At 39.5% G+C, this 14,612-nt stretch overlaps 1 protein-coding gene across 8 annotated transcripts in view; it reads left to right on the top strand.

Annotated features, from left to right (window-relative positions):
- Arid4a (AT-rich interaction domain 4A) overlaps positions 1–14,612 on the top strand; it is an 80,598-nt gene that overhangs the window by 25,716 nt on the left and 40,270 nt on the right. For all 8 annotated transcript variants that reach the window (XM_076922065.1, XM_076922062.1, XM_076922060.1 and 5 more), the window contains exons 9-11: positions 2,591–2,670; positions 3,475–3,551; positions 4,592–4,758. In XM_076922065.1, the coding sequence (XP_076778180.1) occupies positions 2,591–2,670; positions 3,475–3,551; positions 4,592–4,758 (324 nt within the window). The remainder of the gene's footprint in view (positions 1–2,590; positions 2,671–3,474; positions 3,552–4,591; positions 4,759–14,612) is intronic.

The following is a 14,612-nucleotide window of genomic DNA, read 5'->3' as shown; positions in this document are numbered from 1 at the left end:
GAGAGTCCTCTTTAACTGACAGTGAGAGAGAGGAGGGGGAGAATAGGATGCAACTGCAAATATCATTGACCCCTGAAGCAGAAGGGCCTTCAAAGGGTCACCTGAAAGTTAGGAGATAATTCTGCAGATAGTTCGATAGCATTTGTGCTGTGTGTCTGGGAGTGTTCATGAGACTGTTTACAGAAATCAATATGGAGGCCATTCGAGTGGCTCCCAGGTGATGAGACGAGGCCTGGGCTCACATTTATTTACACCTTTAAGACTTTGCTGCCACACCTTTTCTGGTCAGCTGGGCTAACTCTTCCGCCTTTAGTACTGACCTGTGCCTGATGTACCACCACATCATCCTCCAGCTGTGTTCTTTCTTAGCTGTCTTAGATCTGCCCTCTGCTGCATCACTGACTCTTGTGGCTAAGCACAGCTACTCTACTAGTCTGACAGTTACTAGCACCAGTGCCCACAAGACCTGTGTTTTTCTCTGATGTCAAAGTGTGGCCATGTCTGTGATCCTAACACTTAGAGTAGCGAAAGTTCAGAGTCATCCTCAGATGCATCCCAAGTTCTGGGCAGATGAGACCTGCCAAACACCAAACAGTAATCAATAAGAATGTTTAAAACTCCAGCCCAGTGTGCTGGTGCACAACTTTACTCTTGGAAGCAGAAGCTGGCAGATCTCTTGAGTTTGAGGCCAGCCTAGCTTACATAGTGAAAACTTGTCTCAAAAAAAAAAATTAAAAATCATTGAACATGATAGTTATAAAGTCTATGTTGTTATTTAATGTTATTAAATATAACTTAATTACAAAAAATAGAGTTTGGAGCTAGAGTGTCTCTCTGAGATAGAACTTTTGCCTACAATGTCCAAGACTCTGGGTATGTTGAGTGTTAAGAGTGTCATGAGTAAGTATGTCTCAGCGACTTCAGGATGTGCTACCCAGCATGAGTTTTTAAAATACAAAACCCTACTACAGTACCCAAAAATTACTCACTAAGGACACTGTTCAGGCATTTTTTACTTTTAAAGATGAGATTAAAAGTGTTTTTTTTTTTTTTTTTTTTTTGACAAATTGAAAATTGTCAAAAGATCTTATGTGGTTTCTAATAGCCAGATTTTAAAGTAGCTGCATATTGAGGTATATGTTTTAAATGAAGGTCTGGAGGGCTGCTTCCGTGAGCTAAAAGCACACACTGTTCCTGCAGAGGGCCAGAGTGCAGAGCACCTGTGCTGGGAGGGTACCAGCATCCACAGATCTGAGGCCTCTGGTTTCTCCATGAGTGCATGCATGTGCACACACAGTGGAAAAATAATAAAAACCAAATCAGTAGCATGCACCTTTATTCCCAGTACTTGGGAGGCAGAGGCAGGCAGACATCTGTGGGTTTGAGGCTAGCCTGGTCTATATAGTAATTTCCAGGCTAGCTAACAATACATAGTGAGACCCTGTTTCAAAAGAAACAAAAATACTCACAACCAATTAAACTAATGTGCCAGAGGAAGAAGGGTTTGTAGTTCAGTCATCCTTGGCTATATAGTATACAAGGCCAACTTGGCCTATAGGAGTCCATGTCTGAAAAAATAAAAAGAACAGACCATACATTCATAAATGTTACTGTTTTGGATACAAAATAAAGCCTTAGACCAGGACGATAGTTATACATGTAAAGGTGCTTGTGCCAAGCCCAAGCCTGTGGCCTGAGTTTGATCCCCAGGACCCACAGGAGAAAAGAGAAAATGACAAGTTGCCATCTGACCTTCATAGGATCCTGTGATACATGTGTGCCCTTCTGCACAAGTTAATAAATGTAATAAAATATTTTATTTGGGTTTGAATAAGCTCTAATTTTAAAGCAATAGTATTTTAACTTATATTTCATTATTAATTTTTATTATCTGAGTATGTTAAATATCTAGAAAGCCAATATGCTAAAAATAATGAAAATTTTGTAATTTATTAGTAATGAGAGCAATTGAGCTATTTCTTGTAAGATATAATCCATTTGAAACATTAGCAGATCCAGAATTTTTTTTTTTCATTTCTTCATTTTATTTCTTTGTGTATGGGGTGTTTTGCCTGTACCAACAGGATGGCTGGCATTGTGAAGGCCAGAAGAGGGGGTCAGATTCCCTGCAACTGAAGTTATAGACACTTATGAGCCATCATGTAGTTGCCAGGAACAGAACCTGGGTCATCTGCATCATCTCAGCTGCTGAGCTATCTCTCCATTTCCCCGCCCCTAAGTTGCTTTTAAAATTACATTCTTGGGCCTGATGAGATAGATGGCTTAGTGTGTCAAGATGCTCTCACTAATGCTGACAGCCTGGACTGGATCTCTAGGAGAGCCACATGGTGACCGGAGAGAATCAAGTCTTACAAGTTGTACTTTGACCTCTACTAGCATACTTGAACTCTCCCTATCCCATACACAAGTAAACGAATAAACATAATAATAATAAAAAAAAACCCTAAACATTCTTGTTGAGGGGTGTGACTGAGTGGTTGAGTGCCTTCCTAACAGATGAAAGGCCTTGGGCAATAAATGTTTCTTTTCTGAGCAAGGGGAGTCAGTAGATTCTGAATTTATATTCCAGGTTGTCTCTCCCAGCTGCAACGATGACGTCACAGTGAAAAAGGATCAGTGTTTAGTTCGATCATTTATTGATTCTAAATTGTGAGTAATGAAATACCCACTAATGATTCATGGGATGGGACACAGTGACTGGCCGCCCACCATAAAGGTTTTCACTCAAGTTGAAACTGAGATGTTGTTACTAATTACTATGTTTTATGTAGGGTACTTTTAGCTGATAAAAATTTTATGTAAAAATAGCAATAAGTGACAGCAGTATTAAAGACATTTATTTTTAATTAAAGTATGTATGGTTTTTTTAATTGAAAAAATCCTATTTTATCATGTGCTATTTCATGTTATGAATTGTGAAGCTTCTTAATAGATTTTATTAGTAGAATAAGTGTTTTCACTTTTTATTTTAAAAAAGACTTTTAGGAACTTTCCCTTAATTTTATATTTTTTATTAAAACAGTGAAATTAATCTATATATCTATATATATATATTTATTAACTTATTCTCTATGAAAAATATACCACAATATATATATAATCCTAAAAATATTTTAGCAAATTAACAAAAATGAGGAAATATTAAATAAAATAGGTGTCATCTATAAGTATTGAAGTGACTTTGTTGACTGAAACTTGTCTATAGGAACATTGGATATTTGGAAACATTGTGAATTTGAGGCTCTCAAATAGGAGTACTTGAGTGCAGGAAACTTAAAAGACACAGCTTTGTCTTTAAGACTTCACTAAGGATGGTGTATTTATGGCCTTTGACTTTGAAAACACTCTGACAGACAGTTTTCGTTTTTGAGGTCTTAAGTACGTGTTAATGTGGACTGCTTAAATGATGTTTTTCATTTCATAAGTAGTTCTCTATTTTATTCTTTTTCATAGCTACTCTATAGCGAGAAAGGACATTAAGGAACTAGACGTTCTCAATCTACCAGAATCTGAGCTCTGTGCTAAGCCAGGTAAATGAAAGCAGAGTCAGTATCTTCTTTCATGATGTGACCATGTTTGGAAAATATCAAATACTGACTGTTGTGTGTTACCATGTTAGCTGTTTGGAATCTTATATCCAGCCCGTGGTCCGTGAGCTGCATGTGCCCAGTACAGAATCAGGAACTTGAAGAATGAATGTTTCTCCTCTGCCTTGCCGTGGTGCTTGGTTTCAGACTCTGAGCCTCACAGATAATATATGTTGGACACACCTGAGTGACACACTCTTACTTAATGGCATTTTTTCATGTCTCGATAAAATGTTTGGTTTATAAATTTACAAATTTAACTTTGCATATTTGATCATTAGTATTTCTTTTTGAGGGATGCAGAATGGTTGTCTCTATATATAACCCTGGTTGTTCTGAAACTCACTGTGTGGCCTTGAACTCACAGAGATCCACCTGCCTTTGCCTTCCAACTGCTGGGATTAAAGTCATGCACTATCACACCTGGGCTGATCATTAATATTTCTAGAAGTGGGGCTGTAGAGATGGATCAGGGTTAAGAGCACTTATTACTCTTGCAGAGGACCCAGGTTTGGTTCCCAGCACCCACATAGTAGTTCACAACCATCTGTAATCAGTTCTAGGGGATTTAATGCCACTGGTGGACTCGAGTATGCACATAAAAAATACAAGTAGAACACTCAGACATAAAATAAAAATAAGTCTTTTTTTTTCCTAAAAACTTTTTCTAAACTTTGCCAGGCTTAGTGTCACTTAGGAGGTGGAGGTGGTGGTATTAAGGTCGCAAGTTCCAGTCTAGACTGGGTTATATAGTGACACAGTGAGACCCCATCTCATCACAATAAACAAAAATAAACTCCTACAGAATCTGTAATAAAATCTACATCATCTTCTGACTCATGAAACACTCTGGTTTCCAGTATCATTTTGGGTAGTGATGACTGGACTTGGGTAGAGCCTTCAGCCTCTGAATGAGCATCTCCCTTCGTTCCGTGCTCTTTCTTCATTCCGTAGCAACTGCTGAAGTCCATGTTTCCTTTCAGGGCTTCGAAGGGCAAGTGTCTTTTTAAAAGCTCGAGTTGTTCCTGATAATTGGAAAATGGATATAAGTGAAATCCTTGAGTCCTCCAGCAGTGATGACGAAGAGTGCCCAGCTGAGGAACATGAAGAGAAGAAGGAAAAGGAGGCCAAAAAGGAGGAGGAAGAGCTGGTAAGCTCAGTTCTGTTTGTTTGTTTGTTTTCTAATGAAAATAATACCTCTGTGTTTTTGCTCTCAGTCGTTTGTTTCTGTCTGAAATATTTCTTAGCTTAATTTGGTTGAGGACTTGTGGCTGTTTAGCTTTATAGTGTATTGTATAAATAAATTAGGACCGGTTTTCAGCATAAAGTTATTGAAAAGTACTTTTCAGGGTTAATCAACAAGATTTGGGGCGGGGGGAGGGATCAGGTATTTTTACGTGTTTACCAGTGGTCAGTGTGTGATGTAATTGTTTCAGGGTGCACTGAGACTCAGAAGTTAACTGTCCTCAGCTGGTATAGCTAAAATGTAGAGCAGAGGGATTTGAACCCAGGTCTTGCTTGGTTCTCCTAACTTAGAAAGCCTTTATGGGGTAAATATCCTAATTACACCCAAAGAAAAACACACCTGGCAGCTTGACAAATCATAGAAAAAAACGTAGATTGTGTTTTTATCATGAGTGGTTTTCTTTGTACTGTTGTCATGTTGTGCACAATATGATTACAGATTATAGAAATCATCCATGGGGTTACCATGGTTGCTCACATGCTGTCTGTCTGTATTCACCGTGTTTTGTTAAATGGGATGAATTTTCTAGTGTAATTTTAGTTGTTGAGAGGCAAAACAAAGAGCGTGAATTTATTGAGAATGAACACCTATTTGAGCATGAAAAATTCTGCCTTGAAAATGTGAGATGCTTTTGTTTGTTTCACATGCACACGTGTGAGCTTTGGGAACACCACGGCCAGATCTGTATGTGGGCAACGAATAGATGCTGGTTCTTTCCTCTGACTTCCCTGCAGCATTGGGCTTTTTACACTCTGAAATCAGAATGGCGGTTCATACTTACAGGCTGCCTACAGAGTTGCCATAGTAACATGCTGTTGGTTTTAAGTGAGCATGCTCAGAAAGACAGGAAGGTTTAGCAGAGGCTTGGCAGGTTGCCAGTGGAGGTTTGCCAGCTGCTTTGAAATGGGCTGTCTTTCTCTTCCTTTCATGTAATGTCTGATTTTTATGTGGAAGAGAATGTAAGTAGTGCTGTATAGCCCTGCGGATGCTGTGACCTCAGAAGGGACAGCAGATATTTGCCAATGAGACTGACATGTCCAGACCCTGCACTAGTAGAAGGGGAATCTAACCATTTTGCATTTGAAAGGAAATGCAGCACATAGGTAAGGCTTTTTTTTTTTTTTTTTTAATATTTAGTTATTGTTTTGGTTGACAAAAAATGGGATTAAATAAAATTTTTAGGTGTTGATTATATGGTTGATATGGTAGAGCTCATAACCAAGCATAATTGTTTCTTGTAAAACAGTAGGAATCTATTTTTAGAAGATTAGAGGGTAAAGGGGATCTTTCTCCAACATAGGATAGCTTTTGGAACGGCTGTGCTGGGAAAATTGGCAACAATCAGGATTTAAAATGAATATTAGATGTGATGTCTGGATTTTATCTGTATTTAGTTTTAGGTTGTGTGTTTCAGGATAAATAGGCCACATTTTCAGGGTGTGAACTGTTAGCAGTCTGTGGTTTAGCTTTTGGATTTTTACTGAACATTAATTAGGATCGTATATTGCCAAATGCTGAAAAAGGGTTAGTCTCTTTATTTTTGCTAATACTTTTAATTGGTGTCCTTTCTAGAATGCATTTTCCCTATTCCTCAAAAGATACCTGAAATTTTAAACAAAGAGACTAAAAAGAGCTTTGAAAGAAGTTGCAGAGGTGCCTCTAAAACAGTAAATAGTGTTCATGTTACAATGATTGATTCTGTAATATTGTAATGTTTCATCCAAGTGGCTCGTGATAAATGCTAGGAAAGATGCACAGAGCAGAGGTTGTTATTTGCAGGTAACAGCAAAGAAAAATGAAAAGATAAGGACACTTAGAAAAATAGTGCTTTACAATGTGTTACTTATGAACTTGTTAAAATTTAGTGAACATGGTTGCTTTATTCGTACCAAAAAATAGCAGCAAAAATCACAAACTGTAGGCATGCTGTATAGAGCTTATTCTAAATTATTGTTCAGATGCTCATTTTCACACTGTATGGTCTATTGACACATGCTTGTTGTAAAATAGTTCTCTGGCCACCGTAGTGGGCTTTCTTCAGTCAGATTTTGGTTGTTTCGGGGGGGAAAAAATCAGCTGCATTTCTTGCTCTTGGATTTGAGATTTAGTTGCTGAATCATTCTAACTTGTCTTGAAGAATAATTCTTAAAACAATCTAACATGCTGATCAACCAAGGGATGCTTTAAAGCACACATAGCAAGAGGAGAAAACTGAGTGGGATCTACACTGACTAATCTGAGGAGCCAGGGCCTACCTGGCTTAGTCATTACAGGCCTTCCCCACACCAGTGAGGCTAACTGTTGTAATACAGTACAGGTCATAACTCTCCCTCGGATGGAGGGATGCTGGGCTTCTTATGAGGATGGAACACTGCTTTACCTTTGGAACATTGTGTAAACCATCAAACAGCACTGTAGCTCGTCACCCAGTGTAGGTTAGCAAGCGTATGCAGCAGAATCCCACAAGTGTTAGTGTTTCTGCAGTGTGAATGAGCAGAAGCCTCTGCTTAGACATCATGCCTCGGGTGTTCAAGCGTAAGTTGGAGCAGTAAGATTTGAGACTGTACAGCTTCCAAGGAGCAGTAGCTTTTTTATTTAGTATTTTATTTCCTACTCAGAGGATACCTCAGGCTTTGAGTGTAAGCAGTACGTCTCATGCTGTGCTTGGGAAGAGACTTGAGGATGGGGCAGGATTACTTCCCGTCTGTATTGTCAATTGCAACACACAGATAATTAGGCCGAAAAAAGCTGCTTAGAGATTATTTTTGTGGTCTTATTTAAATGTCATTGTTAAGAAAGTTTTATATTAGAAAAGACATTACTAATTATTTTTAGCTTGGAAATTTATTAGAAAGTCCAGATAAATATAAATAATGATAGGCATTATTTATTTCTCCTGACTTAGGTTTACATTGGATAAACATAGGAGAATTTTCTAAGAGCAAGATGTTAGAAGATTAATTATCAAGAGGAAATTAACCAGCTCTAGGTTAAATCATCAGGACTTTATCAGTAGGCTCTGTGTATCAGATTTCATCTTTAACAATGAAAATAAAAATTAGGGTTTTTTTTTTTTTTAATAAGAACTACTCTTTTTAGTCTAATGTATTGACATACTCATTTTTCCAATCCTGAAACTTTTGTAGAGATTACCATTTGGTACCCAAGATAATTTTCCATTATTGTAAAGCTCATAAGTGCTTGATGTTTTTAATTCCTAGAAATATGAATATTAATTTTTTGGTATTTAAATCAAGTATCAGCTGTGTTAATCTATGACCATGTAGAGTAATGACATTTGCTGGTGGCTATTTGAGATCACTTTGTGTATAGACCCACAGTAAATGCCTGATAGCTCAGGAAAACTATGTCAGCGAAAAGAAAAGATTTTAAGTGTAATATAGATATCAAAGCTAATTTTAATAATTTCAATTACCAAGTAAAATAAACTTTAAGTAGATCTGACACACCAGCCTTTAATGAATACCTTAGATTATAGTTTACATTCAAATACAAGTTGCTTAAATTTAGACTGTTAAACAACAGTGGGCTGGAGAGATGGTTCAGGGGCCAAGAGCGTGGCTGATGGTGCAAAAGACCTTGGTCTGGCCAGTTTGCTACTTAGCACCCACATGGCAATTTACAAACATTTCTAACTTGGGATCCAGGGCCCTCTTCTGGCCTCCTCAGGCACTACATGCATGTGGAGGACTTGTATATGCAGACAAAAACATACATACACATTAAAGAAGAAAAATCTCTCTATTCTTTTTTTAATGAGCACACTGTAGCTGTCTTCGGACACATCAGAAGAGGAAATTGGATCCCTTTACAGATGGTTGTGAGTCACCGTGTGGTTGCTGGGAGTTGACCTCAGGACCCCTGGAAGAGCAGTCAGAGCTCTTACCCTCTGAGCCATCTCTCCAGCCCAGAAATCTCTTTTTAAGAAGTCCTAATGAGTTTTGAAAAGTCTTCACTGTTTTAGCCTAAAACATAATCACATAATGAGACTAATGAGGTTTATGTATTTGTTCACACAAATATAGCTACAATAAAAATAGTTATTGTGTATAGGCGTTCTATCTGTATGAATTTCTTTGCACTATTTGCATGCCTGGTGTCTATGGAGGCAGATCCCCTGGAACTGGAGTTACAGATGGCTGTGAGCCACCATGTGGTTGCTGGAAATCAAATCCAGGTCCTCTGGAAGAGCAAACCATGGAACCATCTCTCCAGCCCTCTAATACAGCTATATGTTTTTTAAAATGTTTTACTTAATCATACTTTATATTTGTGGTCATATAAGAGGTTTGAGTGACGTTAAAAACTTGATGACTAACTGGTGGTGGTGCATGCCTTAGCACCTAGGAGGCAGAGGCAGGAGGATTTCTGTGAATTTGAGGCCAGCCTAGTCTACAAAATGAGTTTTAAGATAGCCGGGCTATACCAAGATCTGCTGTCTTGAAAAATATATATATGCAAGCAAGCAAACAAACAAATAAACAAATAATTAATTTGTCTTGGTGAGAGCGCTGCTCCGGCATCTTGATGATTACAGTGTATGTACCTTTTCAAATGGAAAAATAAGTTACTAGGTTTAGTTAACTGTTGAAACTTAAGAGTTCTAAAATTATTTTAAGTGGGACGGTTAGGTTTTATGGCATCTTTTAGTAAATATATCACATCCTTTGTGCTCCTAGAAGTGTTTTACATATGTGTAACACTGAGGAATGGCCTGTAAATTTTAGGATCAGATTTAACTGGTTCTCCAACTATTACTGGGTAAATTCAGTGTTTGCAATCAAGTCATCTTCTTTGAATGTCACCTTGTCGCCACTAGGGCTTTGGAAAGAAACCCCTAAGTTTCTGGTAGGAGCAGATTATAAACTACATGAGGTTAGACTTTAGACCTAACAGCCTGCTCTCCTTCCCAGGCACACTTGACAGCATGTCGCCCTCTGAGAGCCGGGTCCCTGGGGTTCTGCTCTGGATCAGAAGTCTGAGCCTATCAGCTCTCTCTTCTCCTCCTGGAGACTATCCCATTCTGTTCCCACCTCTCCCACCCTCACATTTCCTCCACTTGTCTGTCTGTCTGTCTGTCTGTCTGTCTGCTTCTTACCCTTTTGTCCAGGCTGCTCAGTTGCATGCATTGTCCCTGACTTGTCATTGTGTCACTGTGCTGTGTCTTGTCCTCTGATCACAACCAGAACAACTGCTGACAGTCACCAGAGACCTTTAGCCAAACAACAGTGTGTCTTACCTCATCCGACAACTTAGTCCCATTCAGATTACATTACATTTGTTTCCTGGTTTATTTCCCAACTAAATGATAGAATGACCTGGAATCTCTATGTACATGTCAAATGTCTCTTAGTTATAGGCATTTTATAAAACCATCTGGAATTTTTTTTCTTGTTTATAAGTATTCAAAGTCAGTATGCCCATAGCTTCACTTACCTCCCTTCCTCACTTCCTGGCCATTCCTAATTTATTTTAATAAAAGTACCACACCCAGTTGCCAGATACACAGAGGGCACCTTGATTCTTCTCTTGGTCCTCCCCACTGAATCCACTCAGACACAACCCTTGCCTTATACCTACTTGAGGAGCTCCTTAACTTGCCCCTTCTTTGCATTTACGCCTTGCCACTATTGGTCCAGACAATCACTGTCTTTATCCAGACTAGTGCATTAGCACATAACTGCGGCGAGTCCGCCTCCCTCCCCCAGTCTGTTCTCTGCACTAGATCTGAAGCTAGGTTTTTCAAACCAGAAACTACATGTGATTGATCCCTTTGGGAATAAATAATTTTAGGACACAAAAGAGGCGTGGAGGTATTTTTTGGGTTTTTTTTTTTTTTTTTAAACTTTTTACTTGAAATATTTCTAAAGCATGTTATGTAATACCATCTCTTTTTCAAAGCACTGTACTGGGCATTACTTAATGTCACATTTATTCCAGGTTTATTTATTCAGGAAATTCACTTCTGTCAGGACTTATACAAATATCGCCAACTTAATTTTTTAAGCTTTTTTTTTGTTTTATAGTTATTTTTTGTTTTGTTTTTGTTTTTGTTTTTTTGTTTGTTTGTTGTTTTGTTTTTTTTTTTTTTTTTTTGACAGGGTTTCTCTGTATAGCCCTGGCTGTCCTGGAACTCACTCTGTAGACCAGGCTGGCCTCGAACTCAGAAATCCGCCTGCCTCTGCCTCCCAAGTGCTGGGATTAAAGGTGTGCGCCACCACCGCCCGGCTGTTTTATAGTTATTTATTTATGTACATTTTATTTGGGTAGAGGAGGCAGGTTGTCATAAAGCGTGTGTATAACAAGGCTTCAGGACAACTTGTGGAAGTTGGTTCTCTCTAACCATGTGGGGTCCTGGGTCTTGAACTGTGGTTGTGAGTTCACCACTGGCTGCCCACGGAACCATCCCTGCTTATTTAAGTCAAGAGCTCTAGAAGCCTAGGCTGCCGTCAGACTTGCTGCTTAGCTGAAGATGACCTTGAATTCCTCCTACCTTTACCTCCCAAGCTCTGGGATGGCAACTGTATCCTACCATTTCCTGCTCAACTATCTGTTTTTGCATTTGAAACTTTGTAGATAGATTTTTACTTTGTAGATTGTTCATTAAAGATCAATTTTAAAGTCTCCCTCCCTCCCCCTCCCCCTCCCCCTCTCCTTTTATGAGTGTGGTGTTGCTGTGCTCCCCAGGCTGACCTTGACTTCCCGAGCTCATTCCTTTCTCTTGGTTTTGCCTCCTGAGTAGCTGAGACTACAGGTGCATATCATTGTAGCAAACTTTTTCTTTTTAATTTTTTAAGATTTATTTTATATGTATAAGTGTTTTGCCTGAATGTATGTTTGTGCACCGTGTACATGCTTGGTGTTCAGGGAAGTCAGAATAAGGCATCAGGTCCACTGGAGCAGGAGTTACAGATGGTTGTGAGACACTATGTGGATGCTGGGAGCCAAACCCTTCTGCACAAGCAACAAGCATTCTTAACTGTTGAACTATCTCTCCAGCCACTTTAAAAATATTCTTGGGGGCAAAAGAGATGGCTCAGCAGTTAAGAGCACTGACCACTCTTCTCGAGGACCAAGGATCAATTCCCAGCATCCACATGGGGCTCACAACTGTCTGGAACTCCAGTTCCAGGGGATCGACAACCTCACAGACATGCATGCAGGCAAAACACCAATGCACATTTAAAAAGTAATAAATACATCTAAAAATATATTCTTAAAAGATTTTCTTTTTAAAGTGAAGTCATTATGAACTATTCCACTGAGGTACTATGATATATCTGTTGTATTAGAACATTTGCTGCCAGTAAAATATACCTTTTCTTATCACTACTAAAATATATACCTCTGTTAGGGTTTGAACAAGTGAAGATGACTAATCTAAATAATTTTCTGCTTGTTTTTACAGACTTGTTGGTTTTAAAATGCAAGCTGCCTACCCTCTTATCACTATAAATATGTATATTTAAGAGAGAGTGTGTGTGTTACTGTGGATGAAAGGTATTACACTACTCCCTGCTTCCTTCAAAGCAGACTCACTGGCACTCAGCAGATTATCCAGCACCTTCTCTGTTTTCTAATTTTTTTCTGATGAGAAATGCTCAGGTTTCACAAGCACTGCAGGTTTTGTTTCCCCTTTTCTATGTTGTAAGTGAACACAAGGTGTGCCAGGGATTTTTTGTTTTTCCTCCTTTCTCCCCAGGGTACCCTGGCAGCTAGCACTATTGCACATGACCCATATTAAACCCTCATCACCTAGTTTGTGAAAAATGAATAAATGTGGATTATGTAAAATCTTGGGAAATTGCTGTGTGAAACAAGTTGTTGAACTGTTGTTTGAAGTTAATTAGAATAGTCTTTGACACAACTTCTCTTTTCTTCAAAATACCTCATTTCTTACACAGTGTACTCTAGGTTTGTTTCTCTCTCTCTCTCTCTCTCTCTCTCTCTCTCTCGCTCTCGCTCTCTCTCGCTCTCTCTCTCTCTCTGTGTGTGTGTGTGTGTTTTTAAATATTGTTTTTCCTCTGACCAACTTGGGATAGTTTTCTGTGCCTTGCCAAAGATTCCTTGATTCCTTTAATTGCTTTCAGCTCATAGGAGATGGACACTGATTACTGATTTTGGTACTGGGTTTTGTTTTTATTTTATATATTTCTTTTCATCCTGGCCTTTGAAGTCTGGGCTTTCAACCCCCTGTTCACCCTCTAATTCTCACATCCACATGTCTCATAGCTCCCAGCCACCACTTAAACACCGCTGGAAGCTCCTCCTTCATGAGTGTGTAAGTCAAGGGTTGGCCTTGCAGTCAGGTTTGTCTTCTCACTGTTAAGTAGCACAGGATGGATACAGTGACAGCTGAGCTAGCAGTGATGCTCATCTGTATTTGCAGCACTAGGGGTGCAGAGACAGGAGGATAGCTACAACTTCCAGGCCAGCCTCCAGTTTTGACAGTTTGCACAACTTCCAGATTCACAGTCTATAAAGTAGATTTCCTAGCTAGGAAACCTAACAGCAGAAGTGAGGTGTGTATTGTTTCATTTGTGGCGTGTGCCTGTAATCTCAGCACTTAGACAGGAAGGTCGCCACTAATTGGAGGCTAGGCTAGATTACAGAAGGAGCCCCCATCTCAAAAGAGTAACATATTGTATTATCTCCCCAATGAAGTGTTGTGAAGCCCATTTGTCACTAGAGTGGATCCTGTTTCTGAATGAGCATTTGTTTCCAGATGTGTGTGGAGAAGGTGAAGATGAGCGGCTTTGCCGTGCCGTGAGAACAGCTTGGGGCTGTCCTATCCGTCCCCAGCTTCTATGGCTTTTTTTTTTTTTTTTTTAATGGCAGAGCATTCGTTTTTTACCAGCAAGTGTGAAACGTGGAAGAAAATATTCTCAACTCAGTTGCAAAAATGTCTTCCTCATCACACAGTGATTACCTAACTACATGCCAGTCATCAGAGATTAAACCTGTGTATAAAGTAACCTTGTCTCAAACTCGTAGACCTTTCAGAGTACTGCCAGCATGGATAGGCATGAAAGAAAAATCCAACCAGCAGAAACCTCCCCGGAACTTCTCTCCTGCTCTCACCCTCTCCCTCCCCTGCAGGGCATGGCTGATCTTTCCATCCAAAAAAGTAAGACTAAGAGCATCCTCTTCCTCTTCCTCTTCATCCTCTTCCTCTTCTTTCTCCTCTTCTTCCTCCTCCTCCTTCCCCCTGTGGACTGAGTAATGGCATCCTCTCCTTTCCTATTCCTTTGTTTCATTTATGATTCATAACTGAGAACTTTAAAAACATGAATCTAATAGTTTAGAAAACGTCATATCTATATGGTACCAAGTATGGCTCTTTAGTGTATTGTGGCAAAGCCCTTTCTCTAACGCGCACCCCCGAGCCCTTTACCATCCGTAGAAGAGAAAACACGAGACACAGAGATCGGGTAGTTACTGCAGACGAGGCTTTAATCTGTAATCCACACGTGGAAAACGTGGAAGGGCTGAGCTGTGGAAGGGGCCTGGCTTAAATACAGTCTAGAGTGACGTATTCACTTCTGATTGGCTGTTCGCTCACCACCCAACATTCAGTGACTTTTGGCGGGCTCTCTGCCTAGCATCTGTGCAGATAATTGTTTACTTCTGGGAAAACACAAGGCTAGCGCCAACTTGGGGTGGCAGATTATATTGCGGCTTCCTACACCTTTCCTGATTACAGCTTTTCTCTGTTGGTCCCATCTGCTCCTGCTTGC

This window comes from Arvicanthis niloticus, chromosome 23, assembly GCF_011762505.2.
Source record: "Arvicanthis niloticus isolate mArvNil1 chromosome 23, mArvNil1.pat.X, whole genome shotgun sequence".
Lineage (NCBI taxonomy): Eukaryota > Metazoa > Chordata > Mammalia > Rodentia > Muridae > Arvicanthis > Arvicanthis niloticus.
This window is presented reverse-complemented; position numbering and strand designations above follow the sequence as displayed.